General features: G+C 59.8%; 1 protein-coding gene across 1 annotated transcript in view; it reads right to left on the bottom strand.

Annotated features, from left to right (window-relative positions):
- Positions 1 to 854: 854 nt before the first annotated feature.
- Positions 855 to 21,645, bottom strand: part of LOC144501850 (ankyrin repeat and fibronectin type-III domain-containing protein 1-like) — a 157,542-nt gene continuing 136,751 nt past the window's right edge. The window contains exons 18-19 of the mRNA XM_078225896.1: positions 6,341 to 6,554; positions 855 to 1,585 (exon numbers count right to left, since the gene is read on the bottom strand). Of these exons, the coding sequence (XP_078082022.1) occupies positions 855 to 1,585; positions 6,341 to 6,554 (945 nt within the window). The remainder of the gene's footprint in view (positions 1,586 to 6,340; positions 6,555 to 21,645) is intronic.

Here is a 21,645-nt window from a genome sequence, read left to right as displayed (position 1 = left end):
TGGAATATTCCCCCTCACCCTTCATCCAGTTCACCCACACAGGCATTGAAACAAATTGCAATTTCATAAACTCCAGGGCGATTCTGCCTCAAAGGCAGAGCCTTAAATAAAAATACAGCCTGAAAGACTTGTCGAAAATATGTTGTGGGCAGAAAAGAGCAGAGCAAGCGAGCGGAGGGAGAAAGCCGGAGACAAGGGTTGATGGAACAGCCAGTGCTGGGCGGACGTGAGCAGAACAACAATTTTTATTCACCTCAGAAAAGATGTTCCTTGATTCAGGCAGACGCACAGCGAAGCTCCGATTTCTGATGGATAGACAGCGACCGGCAGGGTGTGCAGTCCACACAAATAAGCAGCATTTGCAGGACACAAACTCGACAGTCACCCCGGCGACCACCAGTCGTTTAAACTATCAACATGTTGACCTGCAGCCTAGACTGTTAGTTGAGCAGTTATTTATTCCACTCTCGCTCATAATGCCTCCCTTGTGACACCAGCTCCCCCCCCCCCCCCCCCCCACCCCCATCCTGAAGGTGCTGATTCTCACTGGAATGTGAGGCCAGTTTGTGAGGCCTTGGGCCTGGTGACTTTGGAAGAGTCACAGTGAGGGCTGATCCTGTTCTTATCCAACGTCCCCACACAAGCTATCAGGAAGTGGGCACACTGCCTGCCTGCTTGCCTGACTGTCCCCCCACCCGCCCCCCACTGCCATCCCTCCCCTGCCATCACCAAGCCAATGCCCTGAGACCAATTCTAGAACTTCCCACAATGGGATCAGCTGATCCAACACAATCCAAGGAAAGATACTGGGCATATTGCTGTCAGTAGTACATCGGGGAAATTGCAGCAACTCTCTATAACACGCTGCTGTCAGAGGTGTGAATGTCACACAGCTCGTCACAGTCAGTCTCCAGAGCAATGCCTCTGGGGGACCCAGCCCCAACAGGCGAGGGCAGCGGGCTACAGATACTCAGGGACCAGGAAGCAGCCTCTTCCTGGGAGCTGCTCTTGTGGCACAGATCCAGAATGATTTTTCCAACAGCTGCCGTCGGGTCCCCAGCTCTGGGGATCTCGGTGAGGCTCACCTCATTGGAGACACATGGTATCAGCCCTGTGTCCTGCCCGTGTGTGTAAACCCCCTCGGAGAGGCTCAATGATTGGGCTTCTCGCTGAAAACAAAGACTTCTGTTCTGGTGGAAGTGGCGATATTTCTGATACCTGCGCGCTTTGGACTGGGACGATCCTTTCTTACTCAGGAAATGGCTGTTGTTTGGATCATTCGCTTGCCCCGGGATATTCTTGCTCATCGATCCCACCTTCAGGTTCCGGCTGCTCTCTGTCGCTGACTCACTCGCTGCTTGAAAGCTGGTCGACTGCTCACACTCCTTCAGCTGCAGTTCATGCACTTGGAGAACATCTGGAGCACTGCCACTCAAACAGTAACCAATCTGCTGCCTAAACTCGGGGCCTGGATAGTACAGGAGATCCTGGTCCCTGGGGCTCAGTGCCTCACTGGAATCATAGTCGCTGTCAGTGGGGAGAAAGACTTCAGAGCAGCAGTCATCATCAGAACAACACTGGGAATCTACAAGACAAATGGAAAAGCTCAAAGCAAACTCATCAGAGCACCATCCAATTACCACCCGCTGCATTACACCCACTGGATTACACCCACTGGATTGCACTCACTGGATTACACCCACTGGATTACACCCACTGGATTGCACTCACTGGATTACACCCACTGGATTAACACCCAGTGGATTACACCCACTGGATTGCACTCGCTGGATTGCACTCACTGGATTACACCCGCTGGATTACACCCACTGGATTACACCCACTGGATTACACCCGCTGGATTACACCCACTGGATTACACCCGCTGGATTACACCCACTGGATTACACCCGCTGGATTGCACTCACTTGATTACACCCGCTGGATTACACCCACTGGATTACACCCACTGGACTACACCCGCTGGATTACACCTGCTGGATTACACCCACTGGATTACACCCACTGGATTACACCCACTGGACTAACACCCACTGGATTACTACCCACTGGATGAACACCCACTGGATTACACCCACTGGATTACTACCCACTGGATTACACCCACTGGACTAACACCCACTGGATTACTACCCACTGGATGAACACCCACTGGATTACACCCACTGGATTAACACCCACTGGATTAACACCCACTGGATTACTACCCATTGGATGAACACCCACTGGATTGCACTCACTGGATTACACACACTGGATTAACACCCACTGGATTGCACTCACTGGATTACACCCACTGGATTACTACCCACTGGATGAACACCCACTGGATTGCACTCACTGGATTACACCCACTGGATTAACACCCACTGGATTGCACTCACTGGATTACACCCATTGGATTAACACCCACTGGATTGCACCCACTGGATTACACCCATTGGATTAACACCCACTGGATTACAGCCACTGGATTACAGCCACTGGATTAACACCCACTGGATTACCACCCACTGGATTAACACCCACTGGATTACCACCCACTGGATTAACACCCACTGGATTACCACCCACTGGATTAACACCCACTGGATTACCACCCACTGGATTAACACCCACTGGATTAACACCCACTGGATTAACACCCACTGATTAAAATCTGCCAGGTTAACACTGGCCTGGGAACAGAGAAAGTGGCGTCGATGTTTAGAGTCAGAGTGGTAATTTTACTGATGCACCTCCCTATTTAAAATTGGAGTCGATATAAACATTTTAAATGTTGATGTTGAGGTGGAAAGTGATTCTGGTTAAAAACAGAAAGTGCTGGAAGATGTCAGAGGGTCTGGCAGCAGAGAAACAGAGTTAAAGCTTTGAGTCCAATATGACTTCCTTAGAGGTAAAGAGGGATAGAAATGTGATGGGTTAGAGACAGCTGGATTAGAGAGGTGTGAGAGTCATAGAGGTTTACAGCATGGAAAGGGCGGCACGGTAGCACAGTGGTTAGCACTGCTGCTTCACAGCTCCAGAGTCCTGGGTTCGATTCCCGGCTCGGGTCACTGTCTGTGTGGAGTTTGCACATTCTCCTCGTGTCTGCGTGGGTTTCCTCCGGGTGCTCCGGTTTCCTCCCACAGTCCAAAGATGTGCGGGTTAGGTTGATTGGCCAGGTTAAAAAATTGCCCCTTAGAGTCCTGGGATGTGTAGGTTAGAGGGATTAGCGGGTAAATATGTGGGGGTAGGGCCTGGGTGGGATTGTGGTCGGTGCAGACTCGATGGGCCGAATGGCCTCCTTCTGCACTGTAGGGTTTCTATGTTTCTATGAAACAGGCCCTTCGGCCCAACTTGTCCATGCCGCCCTTTTTTTCAAACCCCTAAGCTAGTCCCAATTGCCCATGTTTGGCCCATATCCCTCTATACCCATCGTACCCATGTAACTATCTAAATGCTTTTTAAAAGACAAAATTGTACCCGCCTCTACTATCCCATCACATCTCCATCCTCTGCTCTTCACAAGAAGAGTCACAGGGACTCCAAACATTAACTCTGTTTCTCTCTCCACAGATGCTGCAGTATTTCCAGCAAGTTTTGTTTTTATTTCAGATTTAAAGTTTTAAAGTTTAAAGTTTATTTATTAGTGTCACAAGTAGGCTTACATTAACACTGCAATGAAGCTAGTGTGACAATCCCCCCCGGTTCCTGTTTGGGTAACACTGAGGGAGAATTTAGCATGGCTGATGCACCCTAACCAGCACGTCTTTCAGACTGTGGGAGGAAACCGGAGCACCCGGAGGAAACCCACGCAGACACGGGGAGAACGTGCAAACTCCACACAGACAGTGACCCGAGCCGGGAATTGAACCCGGCTCCCTGGCGCTGTGAGGGAGCAACGCTAACCACTGTGCCACTGTGCTGCCCCGGGTCCCTGGCACTGTGAGGCAGCAGCGCTAACCACTGTGTCACCGTGCTGCCCCGGGTCCCTGGCACTGTGAGGGAGCAGCGCTAACCACTGTGCCACCGTGCTGCCCCGGGTCCCTGGCACTGTGAGGGAGCAGCGCTAACCACTGTGCCACCGTGCTGCCCCGGGTCCCTGGCACTGTGAGGCAGCAGTGCTAACCACTGTGCCACCGTGCTGCCCCGGGTCCCTGGCACTGTGAGACAGCAGTGCTAACCACTGTGCCACCGTGCTGCCCCGGGTCCCTGGCACTGTGAGGGAGCAGCGCTAACCACTGTGTCACCGTGCTGCCCTGGGTCCCTGGCACTGTGAGGCAGCAGTGCTAACCACTGTGCCACCGTGCTGCCCCGGGTCCCTGGCACTGTGAGGGAGCAGCGCTAACCACTGTGCCACCGTGCTGCCCCGGGTCCCTGGCACTGTGAGGCAGCAGTGCTAACCACTGTGCCACCGTGCTGCCCCGGGTCCCTGGCGCTGTGAGGCAGCAGTGCTAACCGCTGTGCTACTGTGCTGCCCCGGGTCCCTGGCGCTGTGAGGCAGCAGCGCTAACCACTGTGCCACCGTGTTACCCGGGTCCCTGGCGCTGTGAGGCAGCAGTGCTAACCACTGTGCCACCGTGCTGCCCCGGGTCCCTGGCGCTGTGAGGCAGCAGCGCTAACCACTGTGTCACCGTGCTGCCCCGGGTCCCTGGCGCTGTGAGGGAGCAGTGCTAACCACTGTGTCACCGTGCTGCCCCGGGTCCCTGGCGCTGTGAGGCAGCAGCGCTAACCACTGTGCCACCGTGCTGCCCCGGGTCCCTGGCGCTGTGAGGGAGCAGCGCTAACCACTGTGTCACCGTGCTGCCCCGGGTCCCTGGCGCTGTGAGGCAGCAGTGCTAACCACTGTGCCCTGCCAGGTTCCAGCATCTGCAGGATTTTGCTTTGATTGTGGGGTTTATACCCTGGTGTTAAATTAGTTCAGCCCAGGCTGTTTTTTTAAATAATTGATGGGATGTGGCTGCCACTGGCTGGAGCAGCACTTACTGCCCTTCCCTGAGGGCAGTTAATTGCTGTGGCTCTGGAGTCACATGTAGGCCAGACTGGGTAAGGACGGCAGATTTCCTTCCCTAAAGGACATTAGTGAACCAGAAGGGTTTTTCCGACAATGGTTTCATGATCATCAGTAGATTCTTAATTCCAGATTTTTATTGAATTCATATTTCACCATCTGCTGTGATGGGATTCGAACCCGGGGCCCCAGAACATTCCCCTGGGTCTGGATTACTAGACGAGTGACGATACGATTACACCACTACTTCCTATTGGAGTGGGTGTTTTCCGCCCGGCTCATTATGGGAAGGATAGTCGATACAAACATGGGAGATAAAAGAAGGATTCACTAGAATCTCTTAAATTTAGAAAGGAAATTTTGTAAAATAGTTTTTCTTGTGGAATAAAGAAGGTTATTGGATATCAGATGGAGCATTTCAAGACTCTGAAGACTGTTGAGGGGGTGAAAAGTGAGAGGTTGTCCTCAGTCCTTGCTGAATCAGTGATGAGGCACAGCGCCGAGCTTCATCGCTGGCAGAGTGTGGGGGCAGGTTACACAGCGGGTGTTAGAAAAGGAGGTAGTTTGAGATGTCTCCACTGGAGGGGTTGCAGAGGAGATTCACCAGGATGCTGCCTGGGATGGAGCGTTTAAGTTATGAAGAGAGGTTGGGTAAGGCTTGGGTTGTTTTCATTGGAGCAGAGAAGACTGAGGGGCGACCTGATCGAGGTGTTCAAGATTATTCGGGGCATGGACAGAGTGGATCAGGAGCAGCTGTTCCCCTTAGTTGAAGGGTCAGTCACGAGGGGGCATAGGTTCAAGATGAGGGGCAGGAAGTTTAGGGTGGATGTGAGAAAAAACTTTTTAACCCAGAGGGTGGTGAGGGTCTGGAATGCGCTGCCTGGGAGGGTGGTGGGGGCGGGATGCCTCACATCCTTTAAAAAGTACCTGGATGAACACTTGGTGCATCATCACATTCAGGGCTATGGGCCAAGTGCTGGTAGATGGGATAAGGTGGGAGTTCAGGTGTTTCTCATGTGTTGGTGCAGACTCGATGGGCTGAAGGGCCTCTTCTGCTCTGTATGATTGATGATACTGCGATTAGGGAGAGCACAGGACATCAATTAAAAGGGAACAGAGTACAGATTGAAAATGAAAATATTAAAGGGGTTGGAGAAGGCCACGGAAAAGGGGTTAGAGTGGAGTGCTGGAGTTGAAGAGTTTGCTCTGGGGAAGGAGGTGAATGGCCTTTACCGTGCTGTCGTTACTCTGAGTCAGTCAGTTAACAATCCAAATACTCCCTCCTTGAGATGGAGACAGTCGATGAATGATTTCAATTTTCCTCACCACACACGGCACTCCCGCGAGGATTCTCTGGCGAGGGGAATGGGGAAAGCAGATAGTCCATGTGGGAGGAAGTGGAATTGTTCTTTTCCTGCAGAGGCTCCACAGAGGAACTGATTAACCAGACGATCGGGAGCCCCCCTGAGGGCTGTTTGTTACGGGCATACTGCAATGCATCCATAATCCACCGTGTCTTTCTCCAGATCACATCCAGTTGCTGCAGGAGAAACAACAGGAAAAGTCATAGATACCTGCACACTTGCCTGTACCGCACACTCGCCTGTATCACACACTCGCCTGTACCGCACACTCGCCTGTACCACACACTCGCCCGTACCGCACACTCGCCCGTACCGCACACTCGCCCATACCACACACTCGCCCGTACCACACACTCGCCTGTACCACACACTCGCCTGTACCGCACACTCGCCTGTATCACACACTCGCCTGTACCGCACACTCGCCTGTACCACACACTCGCCCGTACCGCACACTCGCCCGTACCGCACACTCGCCCATACCACACACTCGCCCGTACCGCACACTCGCCTGTACCGCACTCGCCCGTACCGCACACTCGCCTGTACCACACACTCGCCTGTACCGCACACTTGCCCGTACCGCACACTCGCCTGTACCACACACTCGCCTGTACCGCACACTCGCCCGTACCGCACACTCGCCTGTACCGCACACTCGCCTGTACCGCACTCGCCCATACCACACACTCGCCCGTACCGCACACTCGCCTGTACCACACACTCGCCTGTACCGCACTCGCCCATACCACACACTTGCCCGTACCACACACTCGCCCATACCGCACACTCGCCTGTACCACACACTCGCCTGTACCGCACTCGCCCATACCACACACTCGCCCGTACCGCACACTCGCCTGTACCACACACTCGCCTGTACCGCACTCGCCCGTACCACACACTTGCCCGTACCACACACTCGCCCATACCGCACACTCGCCTGTACCACACACTCGCCTGTACCGCACACTCGCCCGTACCGCACACTCGCCTGTACCGCACACTCGCCTGTACCACACTCGCCCATACCACACACTCGCCCGTACCACACACTCGCCCATACCGCACACTCGCCTGTACCACACACTCGCCTGTACCGCACACTCGCCCGTACCGCACACTCGCCCGTACCGCACACTCGCCTGTACCACACACTCGCCCATACCGCACACTCGCCCGTACCGCACACTCGCCTGTACCACACACTCGCCTGTACCACACACTCGCCCGTACCACACACTCGCCCGTACCGCACACTCGCCTGTACCACACACTCGCCTGTACCGCACTCACCCATACCACACACTCGCCTGTACCACACACTCGCCTGTACCGCACTCACCCATACCACACACTCGCCCGTACCACACACTCGCCTGTACCACACACTCGCCTGTACCGCACTCACCCATACCACACACTCGCCCGTACCACACACTCGCCTGTACTGCACACTCGCCTGTACCACACACTCGCCTGTACCACACACTCGCCCGTACCGCACACTCGCCTGTACCACACACTCGCCCGTACCGCACACTCGCCTGTACCACACACTCGCCTGTACCGCACTCACCCATACCACACACTCGCCTGTACCACACACTCGCCTGTACCGCACTCACCCATACCACACACTCGCCCATACCACACACTCGCCCGTACCGCACACTCGCCTGTACCGCACACTCGCCCGTACTGCACACTCGCCCGTACTGCACACTCGCCCGTACCGCACACTCGCCTGTACCACACACTCGCCTGTACCACACTCGCCCATACCACACACTCGCCCGTACCACACACTCGCCCGTACCACACACTCGCCTGTACCGCACACTCGCCCATACCGCACACTCGACTGTACCGCACACTCGCCTGTACCGCACACTCGCCTGTACCGCACACTCGCCCGTACCGCACACTCGCCTGTACCACACACTCGCCTGTACCGCACTCGCCCATACCACACACTCGCCCGTACCACACACTCGCCCGTACCACACACTTGCCCATACCGCACACTCGCCTGTACCGCACACTCGCCTGTATCACACACTCGCCTGTACCGCACACTCGCCCGTACCGCACACTCGCCCGTACCACACACTCGCCCATACCGCACACTCGCCTGTATCACACACTCGCCTGTACCGCACACTCGCCTGTACCACACACTCGCCCGTACCGCACACTCGCCCGTACCACACACTCGCCCGTACCGCACACTCGCCCATACCACACACTCGCCCGTACCGCACACTCGCCTGTACCGCACTCGCCCATACCACACACTCGCCCGTACCGCACACTCGCCTGTACCGCACACTCGCCCGTACCGCACACTCGCCTGTACCGCACTCGCCCATACCACACACTCGCCCGTACCGCACACTCGCCTGTACCACACACTCGCCCGTACCGCACACTCGCCCGTACCGCACACTCGCCCATACCACACACTCGCCCGTACCGCACACTCGCCTGTACCGCACTCGCCCATACCACACACTCGCCCGTACCGCACACTCGCCTGTACCGCACTCGCCCATACCACACACTCGCCCATACCGCACACTCGCCTGTACCACACACTCGCCTGTACCGCACACTCGCCCGTACCGCACACTCGCCTGTATCACACACTCGCCTGTACCGCACACTCGCCTGTACCGCACACTCGCCTGTACCGCACTCGCCCATACCACACACTCGCCCGTACCGCACACTCGCCTGTACCACACACTCGCCTGTACCGCACTCGCCCATACCACACACTTGCCCGTACCACACACTCGCCCATACCGCACACTCGCCTGTACCACACACTCGCCTGTACCGCACTCGCCCATACCACACACTCGCCCGTACCGCACACTCGCCTGTACCACACACTCGCCTGTACCGCACTCGCCCGTACCACACACTTGCCCGTACCACACACTCGCCCATACCGCACACTCGCCTGTACCACACACTCGCCTGTACCGCACACTCGCCCGTACCGCACACTCGCCTGTACCGCACACTCGCCTGTACCACACTCGCCCATACCACACACTCGCCCGTACCACACACTCGCCCATACCGCACACTCGCCTGTACCACACACTCGCCTGTACCGCACACTCGCCCGTACCGCACACTCGCCCGTACCGCACACTCGCCTGTACCACACACTCGCCCATACCGCACACTCGCCCGTACCGCACACTCGCCTGTACCACACACTCGCCTGTACCACACACTCGCCCGTACCACACACTCGCCCGTACCGCACACTCGCCTGTACCACACACTCGCCTGTACCGCACTCACCCATACCACACACTCGCCTGTACCACACACTCGCCTGTACCGCACTCACCCATACCACACACTCGCCCGTACCACACACTCGCCTGTACCACACACTCGCCTGTACCGCACTCACCCATACCACACACTCGCCCGTACCACACACTCGCCTGTACTGCACACTCGCCTGTACCGCACACTCGCCTGTACCACACACTCGCCCGTACCGCACACTCGCCTGTACCACACACTCGCCCGTACCGCACACTCGCCTGTACCACACACTCGCCTGTACCGCACTCACCCATACCACACACTCGCCTGTACCACACACTCGCCTGTACCGCACTCACCCATACCACACACTCGCCCATACCACACACTCGCCCGTACCGCACACTCGCCTGTACCGCACACTCGCCCGTACTGCACACTCGCCCGTACTGCACACTCGCCCGTACCGCACACTCGCCTGTACCACACACTCGCCTGTACCACACTCGCCCATACCACACACTCGCCCGTACCACACACTCGCCCGTACCACACACTCGCCTGTACCGCACACTCGCCCATACCGCACACTCGACTGTACCGCACACTCGCCTGTACCGCACACTCGACTGTACCGCACACTCGCCTGTACCGCACACTCGCCTGTACCGCACACTCGCCCGTACCACACACTTGCCCGTACCGCACACTCGCCTGTACCGCACACTCGCCTGTACCGCACTCGCCCATACCACACACTCGCCCGTACCACACACTCGCCCGTACCACACACTTGCCCATACCGCACACTCGCCTGTACCGCACACTCGCCTGTACCGCACACTCGCCTGTACCACACACTCGCCTGTACCGCACACTCGCCCGTACCGCACACTCGCCCGTACCGCACACTCACCTGTACCGCACACTCACCTATACCGCACTCGCCTGTACCGCACACTCGCCCGTACCACACACTCGCCTGTACCGCACACTCGCCTGTACCGCACATTCACCTGTACCACACACTCGCCCGTACCACACACTTGCCCGTACCACACACTTGCCCGTACCGCACACTCGCCTGTACCGCACACTCGCCTGTACCGCACACTCGCCTGTACCACACACTTGCCCGTACCGCATACTCGCCTGTACCGCACACTCGCCTGTACCGCACACTCGCCTGTACCGCACTCGCCCATACCACACACTCGCCCGTACCGCACACTCGCCTGTACCGCACACTCGCCTGTACCGCACACTCACCTGTACCACACACTTGCCCGTACCACACACTTGCCCGTACCGCACACTCGCCTGTACCGCACACTCACCTGTACCGCACACTCGCCTGTACCACACACTCGCCTGTACCGCACACTCACCTGTACCGCACACTCGCCTGTACCACACACTCGCCTGTACCGCACACTCACCTGTACCGCACACTCGCCTGTACCACACACTCGCCCGTACCGCACACTCACCTGTACCGCACACTCGCCTGTACCACACACTCGCCTGTACCACACACTCGCCTGTACCGCACACTCGCCCGTACCGCACACTCACCTGTCCCGCACACATACCTGTACCGCACACTCACCTGTACCGCACACATGCCCGTACCACACACTCGCCTGTATCGCACACTCGCCCGTACCGCACACTCGCCCGCACCACACACTCGCCTGTACCGCACACTCGCCTGTACCGCACACTCGCCCGTACCGCACACTCGCCTGTACCGCACACTCACCTGTACCGCACACTCGCCTGTACCGCACACTCGCCCGCACCACACACTCACCTGTACCGCACACTCGCCCGTACCGCACACTCGCCTGTACCGCACACTCACCTGTACCGCACACTCACCTGTCCCGCACACATACCTGTACCGCACACTCACCTGTACCGCACACATGCCCGTACCACACACTTGCCTGTATCGCACACTCGCCCGTACCGCACACTCGCCCGCACCACACACTCGCCTGTACCGCACACTCGCCTGTACCGCACACTCGCCCGTACCGCACACTCGCCTGTACCGCACACTCGCCCGTACCGCACACTCGCCCGTACCGCACACTCGCCTGTATCGCACACTCGCCCGTAACACACACTCGCCTGTACCGCACACTCGCCCATACCGCACACTCGCCTGTATCACACACTCGCCTGTACCGCACACTCGCCTGTATCGCACACTCGCCCATATCGCACACTCGCCTGTATCGCACACTCGCCCGTACCGCACACTCACCTGTACCGCACACTCGCCCTTACCACATGCTCGTCTGCACCGCAGACTCGCCTGTATCGCACACTCGCCCGTACCGCACACTCACCCGTACCGCACACTCGCCTGTACCGCACACTCGCCTGTACCGCACACTCGCCTGTACCGCACACTCGCCCGTACCACACTCACACCCGTACCGCACACTTGCCTGCACCGCACACTCGCCCGTACCACACATTCACCTGTACCACACACTCGCCTGTATCGCACACTCGCCCGTACCGCACACTCACCTGTACCGCACACTCGCCTGTACCGCACACTCGCCTGTATCGCACACTTGCCCGTACTGCACACTCACCTGTACCGCACACTCGCCTGTACCGCACACTCGCCCGCACCACACACTCGCCTGTACCGCACACTCGCCTGTACCGCACACTCGCCCGTACCGCACACTCGCCTGTACCGCACACTCACCTGTACCGCACACTCGCCTGTACCGCACACTCGCCCGCACCACACACTCACCTGTACCGCACACTCGCCCGTACCGCACACTCGCCTGTACCGCACACTCACCTGTACCGCACACTCACCTGTCCCGCACACATACCTGTACCGCACACTCACCTGTACCGCACACATGCCCGTACCACACACTTGCCTGTATCGCACACTCGCCCGTACCGCACACTCGCCCGCACCACACACTCGCCTGTACCGCACACTCGCCTGTACCGCACACTCGCCCGTACCGCACACTCGCCTGTACCGCACACTCGCCCGTACCGCACACTCGCCCGTACCGCACACTCGCCTGTATCGCACACTCGCCCGTAACACACACTCGCCTGTACCGCACACTCGCCCATACCGCACACTCGCCTGTATCACACACTCGCCTGTACCGCACACTCGCCTGTATCGCACACTCGCCCATATCGCACACTCGCCTGTATCGCACACTCGCCCGTACCGCACACTCACCTGTACCGCACACTCGCCCTTACCACATGCTCGTCTGCACCGCAGACTCGCCTGTATCGCACACTCGCCCGTACCGCACACTCACCCGTACCGCACACTCGCCTGTACCGCACACTCGCCTGTACCGCACACTCGCCTGTACCGCACACTCGCCCGTACCACACTCACACCCGTACCGCACACTTGCCTGCACCGCACACTCGCCCGTACCACACATTCACCTGTACCACACACTCGCCTGTATCGCACACTCGCCCGTACCGCACACTCACCTGTACCGCACACTCGCCTGTACCGCACACTCGCCTGTATCGCACACTTGCCCGTACTGCACACTCACCTGTACCGCACACTCGCCTGTACCGCACACTCGCCCGCACCACACACTCGCCTGTACCGCACACTCGCCTGTACCGCACACTCGCCCGTACCGCACACTCGCCTGTACCGCACACTCACCTGTACCGCACACTCGCCTGTACCGCACACTCGCCCGCACCACACACTCACCTGTACCGCACACTCGCCCGTACCGCACACTCGCCTGTACCGCACACTCACCTGTACCGCACACTCACCTGTCCCGCACACATACCTGTACCGCACACTCACCTGTACCGCACACATGCCCGTACCACACACTTGCCTGTATCGCACACTCGCCCGTACCGCACACTCGCCCGCACCACACACTCGCCTGTACCGCACACTCGCCTGTACCGCACACTCGCCCGTACCGCACACTCGCCTGTACCGCACACTCGCCCGTACCGCACACTCGCCCGTACCGCACACTCGCCTGTATCGCACACTCGCCCGTAACACACACTCGCCTGTACCGCACACTCGCCCATACCGCACACTCGCCTGTATCACACACTCGCCTGTACCGCACACTCGCCTGTATCGCACACTCGCCCATATCGCACACTCGCCTGTATCGCACACTCGCCCGTACCGCACACTCACCTGTACCGCACACTCGCCCTTACCACATGCTCGTCTGCACCGCAGACTCGCCTGTATCGCACACTCGCCCGTACCGCACACTCACCCGTACCACACACTCGCCTGTACCGCACACTCGCCTGTACCGCACACTCGCCTGTACCGCACACTCGCCTGTACCGCACACTCGCCCGTACCACACTCACACCCGTACCGCACACTTGCCTGCACCGCACACTCGCCCGTACCACACATTCACCTGTACCACACACTCGCCTGTATCGCACACTCGCCCGTACCGCACACTCACCTGTACCGCACACTCGCCTGTACCGCACACTCGCCTGTATCGCACACTTGCCCGTACTGCACACTCACCTGTACCGCACACTCGCCTGTACCGCACACTCGCCTGTACCGCACACTCGCCCGTACCACACTCACACCCGTACCGCACACTTGCCTGCACCGCACACTCGCCCGTACCACACATTCACCTGTACCACACACTCGCCTGTACCGCACACTCGCCTGTACCGCACACTCGCCTGTACCGCACACTCGCCTGTACCGCACACTCGCCCGTACCGCACACTCGCCCGTACCGCACACTCACCTGTACCGCACACTCGCCTGTACCGCACACTCGCCTGTACCGCACGCTCACCTGTACCGCACGCTCACCTGTACCGCACACTCGCCCGTACCACACACTCGCCTGTACCGCACACTCGCCTGTACCGCACACTCACCTGTACCGCACACTCGTCCGTGCCACACACATGCCCGTAATGCACACTCACCTGTACCGCACACTCACCTGTACCGCACACTCGCCCATAACGCACACTCGCCCGTACCGCACACTCGCCCGTACCACACACTCACCCGTACCGCACACTCGCCCGTAACGCACACTCGCCCGTACCACACACTCACCCGTACCGCACACTCGCCCGTAACGCACACTCGCCCATACCACACACTCACCCGTACCACACACTCGCCCGTAACGCACACTCGCCCGTACCGCACACTCACCCGTAACGCACACTCGCCTGTACCGCACACTCGCCTGTATCGCACACTTGCCCGTACTGCACACTCACCTGTACCGCACACTCGCCTGTACCGCACACTCGCCCGCACCACACACTCGCCTGTACCGCACACTCGCCTGTACCGCACACTCGCCCGTACCGCACACTCGCCTGTACCGCACACTCACCTGTACCGCACACTCGCCTGTACCGCACACTCGCCCGCACCACACACTCACCTGTACCGCACACTCGCCCGTACCGCACACTCGCCTGTACCGCACACTCACCTGTACCGCACACTCACCTGTCCCGCACACATACCTGTACCGCACACTCACCTGTACCGCACACATGCCCGTACCACACACTTGCCTGTATCGCACACTCGCCCGTACCGCACACTCGCCCGCACCACACACTCGCCTGTACCGCACACTCGCCTGTACCGCACACTCGCCCGTACCGCACACTCGCCTGTACCGCACACTCGCCCGTACCGCACACTCGCCCGTACCGCACACTCGCCTGTATCGCACACTCGCCCGTAACACACACTCGCCTGTACCGCACACTCGCCCATACCGCACACTCGCCTGTATCACACACTCGCCTGTACCGCACACTCGCCTGTATCGCACACTCGCCCATATCGCACACTCGCCTGTATCGCACACTCGCCCGTACCGCACACTCACCTGTACCGCACACTCGCCCTTACCACATGCTCGTCTGCACCGCACACTCGCCTGTACCGCACACTCGCCTGTACCACACACTCGCCTGTACCGCACACTCGCCTGTACCGCACACTTGCCTGCACCGCACACTCGCCCGTACCACACATTCACCTGTACCACACACTCGCCTGTACCGCACACTCGCCTGTACCGCACACTCGCCTGTACCGCACACTCGCCTGTACCGCACACTCGCCCGTACCACACTCACACCCGTACCGCACACTTGCCTGCACCGCACACTCGCCCGTACCACACATTCACCTGTACCACACACTCGCCTGTATCGCACACTCGCCCGTACCGCACACTCACCTGTACCGCACACTCGCCTGTACCGCACACTCGCCTGTATCGCACACTTGCCCGTACTGCACACTCACCTGTACCGCACACTCGCCCGTACCACACTCACCTGTACCACACACTCGCCTGTACCGCACACTCGCCTGTACCGCACACTCGCCTGTACCGCACACTCGCCCGTACCGCACACTCGCCTGTACCGCACACTCGCCCGTACCACACTCACCTGTACCACACACTCGCCTGTACCGCACACTCGCCTGTACCGCACACTCGCCTGTACCGCACACTCGCCCGTACCGCACACTCGCCCGTACCGCACACTCACCTGTACCGCACACTCGCCTGTACCGCACACTCGCCTGTACCGCACGCTCACCTGTACCGCACGCTCACCTGTACCGCACACTCGCCCGTACCACACACTCGCCTGTACCGCACACTCGCCTGTACCGCACACTCACCTGTACCGCACACTCGTCCGTGCCACACACATGCCCGTAATGCACACTCACCTGTACCGCACACTCACCTGTACCGCACACTCGCCCATAACGCACACTCGCCCGTACCGCACACTCGCCCGTACCACACACTCACCCGTACCGCACACTCGCCCGTAACGCACACTCGCCCGTACCACACACTCACCCGTAACGCACACTCGCCCGTAACGCACACTCGCCCATACCACACACTCACCCGTACCACACACTCGCCCGTAACGCACACTCGCCCGTACCGCACACTCACCCGTACCGCACACTCGCCTGTACCGCACACTCGCCTGTACCGCACACTCGCCTGTACCGCACACTCGCCCGTACCGCACTCACACCCGTACCGCACACTTGCCTGCACCGCACACTCGCCCGTACCACACATTCACCTGTACCACACACTCGCCTGTATCGCACACTCGCCCGTACCGCACACTCACCTGTACCGCACACTCGCCTGTACCGCACACTCGCCTGTATCGCACACTTGCCCGTACTGCACACTCACCTGTACCGCACACTCGCCTGTACCGCACACTCGCCCGCACCACACACTCGCCTGTACCGCACACTCGCCTGTACCGCACACTCGCCCGTACCGCACACTCGCCTGTACCGCACACTCACCTGTACCGCACACTCGCCTGTACCGCACACTCGCCCGCACCACACACTCACCTGTACCGCACACTCGCCCGTACCGCACACTCGCCTGTACCGCACACTCACCTGTACCGCACACTCACCTGTCCCGCACACATACCTGTACCGCACACTCACCTGTACCGCACACATGCCCGTACCACACACTTGCCTGTATCGCACACTCGCCCGTACCGCACACTCGCCCGCACCACACACTCGCCTGTACCGCACACTCGCCTGTACCGCACACTCGCCCGTACCGCACACTCGCCTGTACCGCACACTCGCCCGTACCGCACACTCGCCCGTACCGCACACTCGCCTGTATCGCACACTCGCCCGTAACACACACTCGCCTGTACCGCACACTCGCCCATACCGCACACTCGCCTGTATCACACACTCGCCTGTACCGCACACTCGCCTGTATCGCACACTCGCCCATATCGCACACTCGCCTGTATCGCACACTCGCCCGTACCGCACACTCACCTGTACCGCACACTCGCCCTTACCACATGCTCGTCTGCACCGCAGACTCGCCTGTATCGCACACTCGCCCGTACCGCACACTCACCCGTACCGCACACTCGCCTGTACCGCACACTCGCCTGTACCGCACACTCGCCTGTACCGCACACTCGCCCGTACCACACTCACACCCGTACCGCACACTTGCCTGCACCGCACACTCGCCCGTACCACACATTCACCTGTACCACACACTCGCCTGTATCGCACACTCGCCCGTACCGCACACTCACCTGTACCGCACACTCGCCTGTACCGCACACTCGCCTGTATCGCACACTTGCCCGTACTGCACACTCACCTGTACCGCACACTCGCCTGTACCGCACACTCGCCCGCACCACACACTCGCCTGTACCGCACACTCGCCTGTACCGCACACTCGCCCGTACCGCACACTCGCCTGTACCGCACACTCACCTGTACCGCACACTCGCCTGTACCGCACACTCGCCCGCACCACACACTCACCTGTACCGCACACTCGCCCGTACCGCACACTCGCCTGTACCGCACACTCACCTGTACCGCACACTCACCCGTACCACACACTCGCCTGTACCGCACACTCGCCTGTACCGCACACTCGCCTGTACCGCACACTCGCCTGTACCGCACACTCGCCCGTACCACACTCACACCCGTACCGCACACTTGCCTGCACCGCACACTCGCCCGTACCACACATTCACCTGTACCACACACTCGCCTGTATCGCACACTCGCCCGTACCGCACACTCACCTGTACCGCACACTCGCCTGTACCGCACACTCGCCTGTATCGCACACTTGCCCGTACTGCACACTCACCTGTACCGCACACTCGCCTGTACCGCACACTCGCCTGTACCGCACACTCGCCCGTACCACACTCACACCCGTACCGCACACTTGCCTGCACCGCACACTCGCCCGTACCACACATTCACCTGTACCACACACTCGCCTGTACCGCACACTCGCCTGTACCGCACACTCGCCTGTACCGCACACTCGCCTGTACCGCACACTCGCCCGTACCGCACACTCGCCTGTACCGCACACTCGCCTGTACCGCACACTCGCCTGTACCGCACACTCGCCTGTACCGCACACTCGCCCGTACCGCACACTCGCCCGTACCGCACACTCACCTGTACCGCACACTCGCCTGTACCGCACACTCGCCTGTACCGCACGCTCACCTGTACCGCACGCTCACCTGTACCGCACACTCGCCCGTACCACACACTCGCCTGTACCGCACACTCGCCTGTACCGCACACTCACCTGTACCGCACACTCGTCCGTGCCACACACATGCCCGTAATGCACACTCACCTGTACCGCACACTCACCTGTACCGCACACTCGCCCATAACGCACACTCGCCCGTACCACACACTCACCCGTACCGCACACTCGCCCGTAACGCACACTCGCCCGTACCACACACTCACCCGTACCGCACACTCGCCCGTAACGCACACTCGCCCATACCACACACTCACCCGTACCACACACTCGCCCGTAACGCACACTCGCCCGTACCGCACACTCACCCGTAACGCACACTCGCCTGTACCGCACACTCGCCTGTATCGCACACTTGCCCGTACTGCACACTCACCTGTACCGCACACTCGCCTGTACCGCACACTCGCCCGCACCACACACTCGCCTGTACCGCACACTCGCCTGTACCGCACACTCGCCCGTACCGCACACTCGCCTGTACCGCACACTCACCTGTACCGCACACTCGCCTGTACCGCACACTCGCCCGTACCGCACACTCGCCTGTACCGCACACTCACCTGTACCGCACACTCGCCTGTACCGCACACTCGCCCGTACCGCACACTCGCCTGTACCGCACACTCACCTGTACCGCACACTCACCTGTCCCGCACACATACCTGTACCGCACACTCACCTGTACCGCACACATGCCCGTACCACACACTTGCCTGTATCGCACACTCGCCCGTACCGCACACTCGCCCGCACCACACACTCGCCTGTACCGCACACTCGCCTGTACCGCACACTCGCCCGTACCGCACACTCGCCTGTACCGCACACTCGCCCGTACCGCACACTCGCCCGTACCGCACACTCGCCTGTATCGCACACTCGCCCGTAACACACACTCGCCTGTACCGCACACTCGCCCATACCGCACACTCGCCTGTATCACACACTCGCCTGTACCGCACACTCGCCTGTATCGCACACTCGCCCATATCGCACACTCGCCTGTATCGCACACTCGCCCGTACCGCACACTCACCTGTACCGCACACTCGCCCTTACCACATGCTCGTCTGCACCGCAGACTCGCCTGTATCGCACACTCGCCCGTACCGCACACTCACCCGTACCACACACTCGCCTGTACCGCACACTCGCCTGTACCGCACACTCGCCTGTACCGCACACTCGCCTGTACCGCACACTCGCCCGTACCACACTCACACCCGTACCGCACACTTGCCTGCACCGCACACTCGCCCGTACCACACATTCACCTGTACCACACACTCGCCTGTATCGCACACTCGCCCGTACCGCACACTCACCTGTACCGCACACTCGCCTGTACCGCACACTCGCCTGTATCGCACACTTGCCCGTACTGCACACTCACCTGTACCGCACACTCGCCTGTACCGCACACTCGCCTGTACCGCACACTCGCCCGTACCACACTCACACCCGTACCGCACACTTGCCTGCACCGCACACTCGCCCGTACCACACATTCACCTGTACCACACACTCGCCTGTACCGCACACTCGCCTGTACCGCACGCTCACCTGTACCGCACACTCGCCTGTACCGCACACTCGCCTGTACCGCACACTCGCCCGTACCGCACACTCGCCCGTACCGCACACTCACCTGTACCGCACACTCGCCTGTACCGCACACTCGCCTGTACCGCACGCTCACCTGTACCGCACGCTCACCTGTACCGCACACTCGCCCGTACCACACACTCGCCTGTACCGCACACTCGCCTGTACCGCACACTCGCCTGTACCGCACACTCGCCTGTACCGCACACTCGCCCGTACCGCACACTCGCCTGTACCGCACACTCGCCTGTACCGCACACTCGCCTGTACCGCACACTCGCCTGTACCGCACACTCGCCCGTACCGCACACTCGCCCGTACCGCACACTCACCTGTACCGCACACTCGCCTGTACCGCACACTCGCCTGTACCGCACGCTCACCTGTACCGCACGCTCACCTGTACCGCACACTCGCCCGTACCACACACTCGCCTGTACCGCACACTCGCCTGTACCGCACACTCACCTGTACCGCACACTCGTCCGTGCCACACACATGCCCGTAATGCACACTCACCTGTACCGCACACTCACCTGTACCGCACACTCGCCCATAACGCACACTCGCCCGTACCACACACTCACCCGTACCGCACACTCGCCCGTAACGCACACTCGCCCGTACCACACACTCACCCGTACCGCACACTCGCCCGTAACGCACACTCGCCCATACCACACACTCACCCGTACCACACACTCGCCCGTAACGCACACTCGCCCGTACCGCACACTCACCCGTAACGCACACTCGCCTGTACCGCACACTCGCCTGTATCGCACACTTGCCCGTACTGCACACTCACCTGTACCGCACACTCGCCTGTACCGCACACTCGCCCGCACCACACACTCGCCTGTACCGCACACTCGCCTGTACCGCACACTCGCCCGTACCGCACACTCGCCTGTACCGCACACTCACCTGTACCGCACACTCGCCTGTACCGCACACTCGCCCGTACCGCACACTCGCCTGTACCGCACACTCACCTGTACCGCACACTCGCCTGTACCGCACACTCGCCCGTACCGCACACTCGCCTGTACCGCACACTCACCTGTACCGCACACTCACCTGTCCCGCACACATACCTGTACCGCACACTCACCTGTACCGCACACATGCCCGTACCACACACTTGCCTGTATCGCACACTCGCCCGTACCGCACACTC

The sequence above is a fragment of the Mustelus asterias genome, chromosome 12 (genome assembly GCF_964213995.1).
Source record: "Mustelus asterias chromosome 12, sMusAst1.hap1.1, whole genome shotgun sequence".
In the NCBI taxonomy this organism is placed as follows: Eukaryota; Metazoa; Chordata; class Chondrichthyes; order Carcharhiniformes; family Triakidae; genus Mustelus; species Mustelus asterias.
This window is presented reverse-complemented; position numbering and strand designations above follow the sequence as displayed.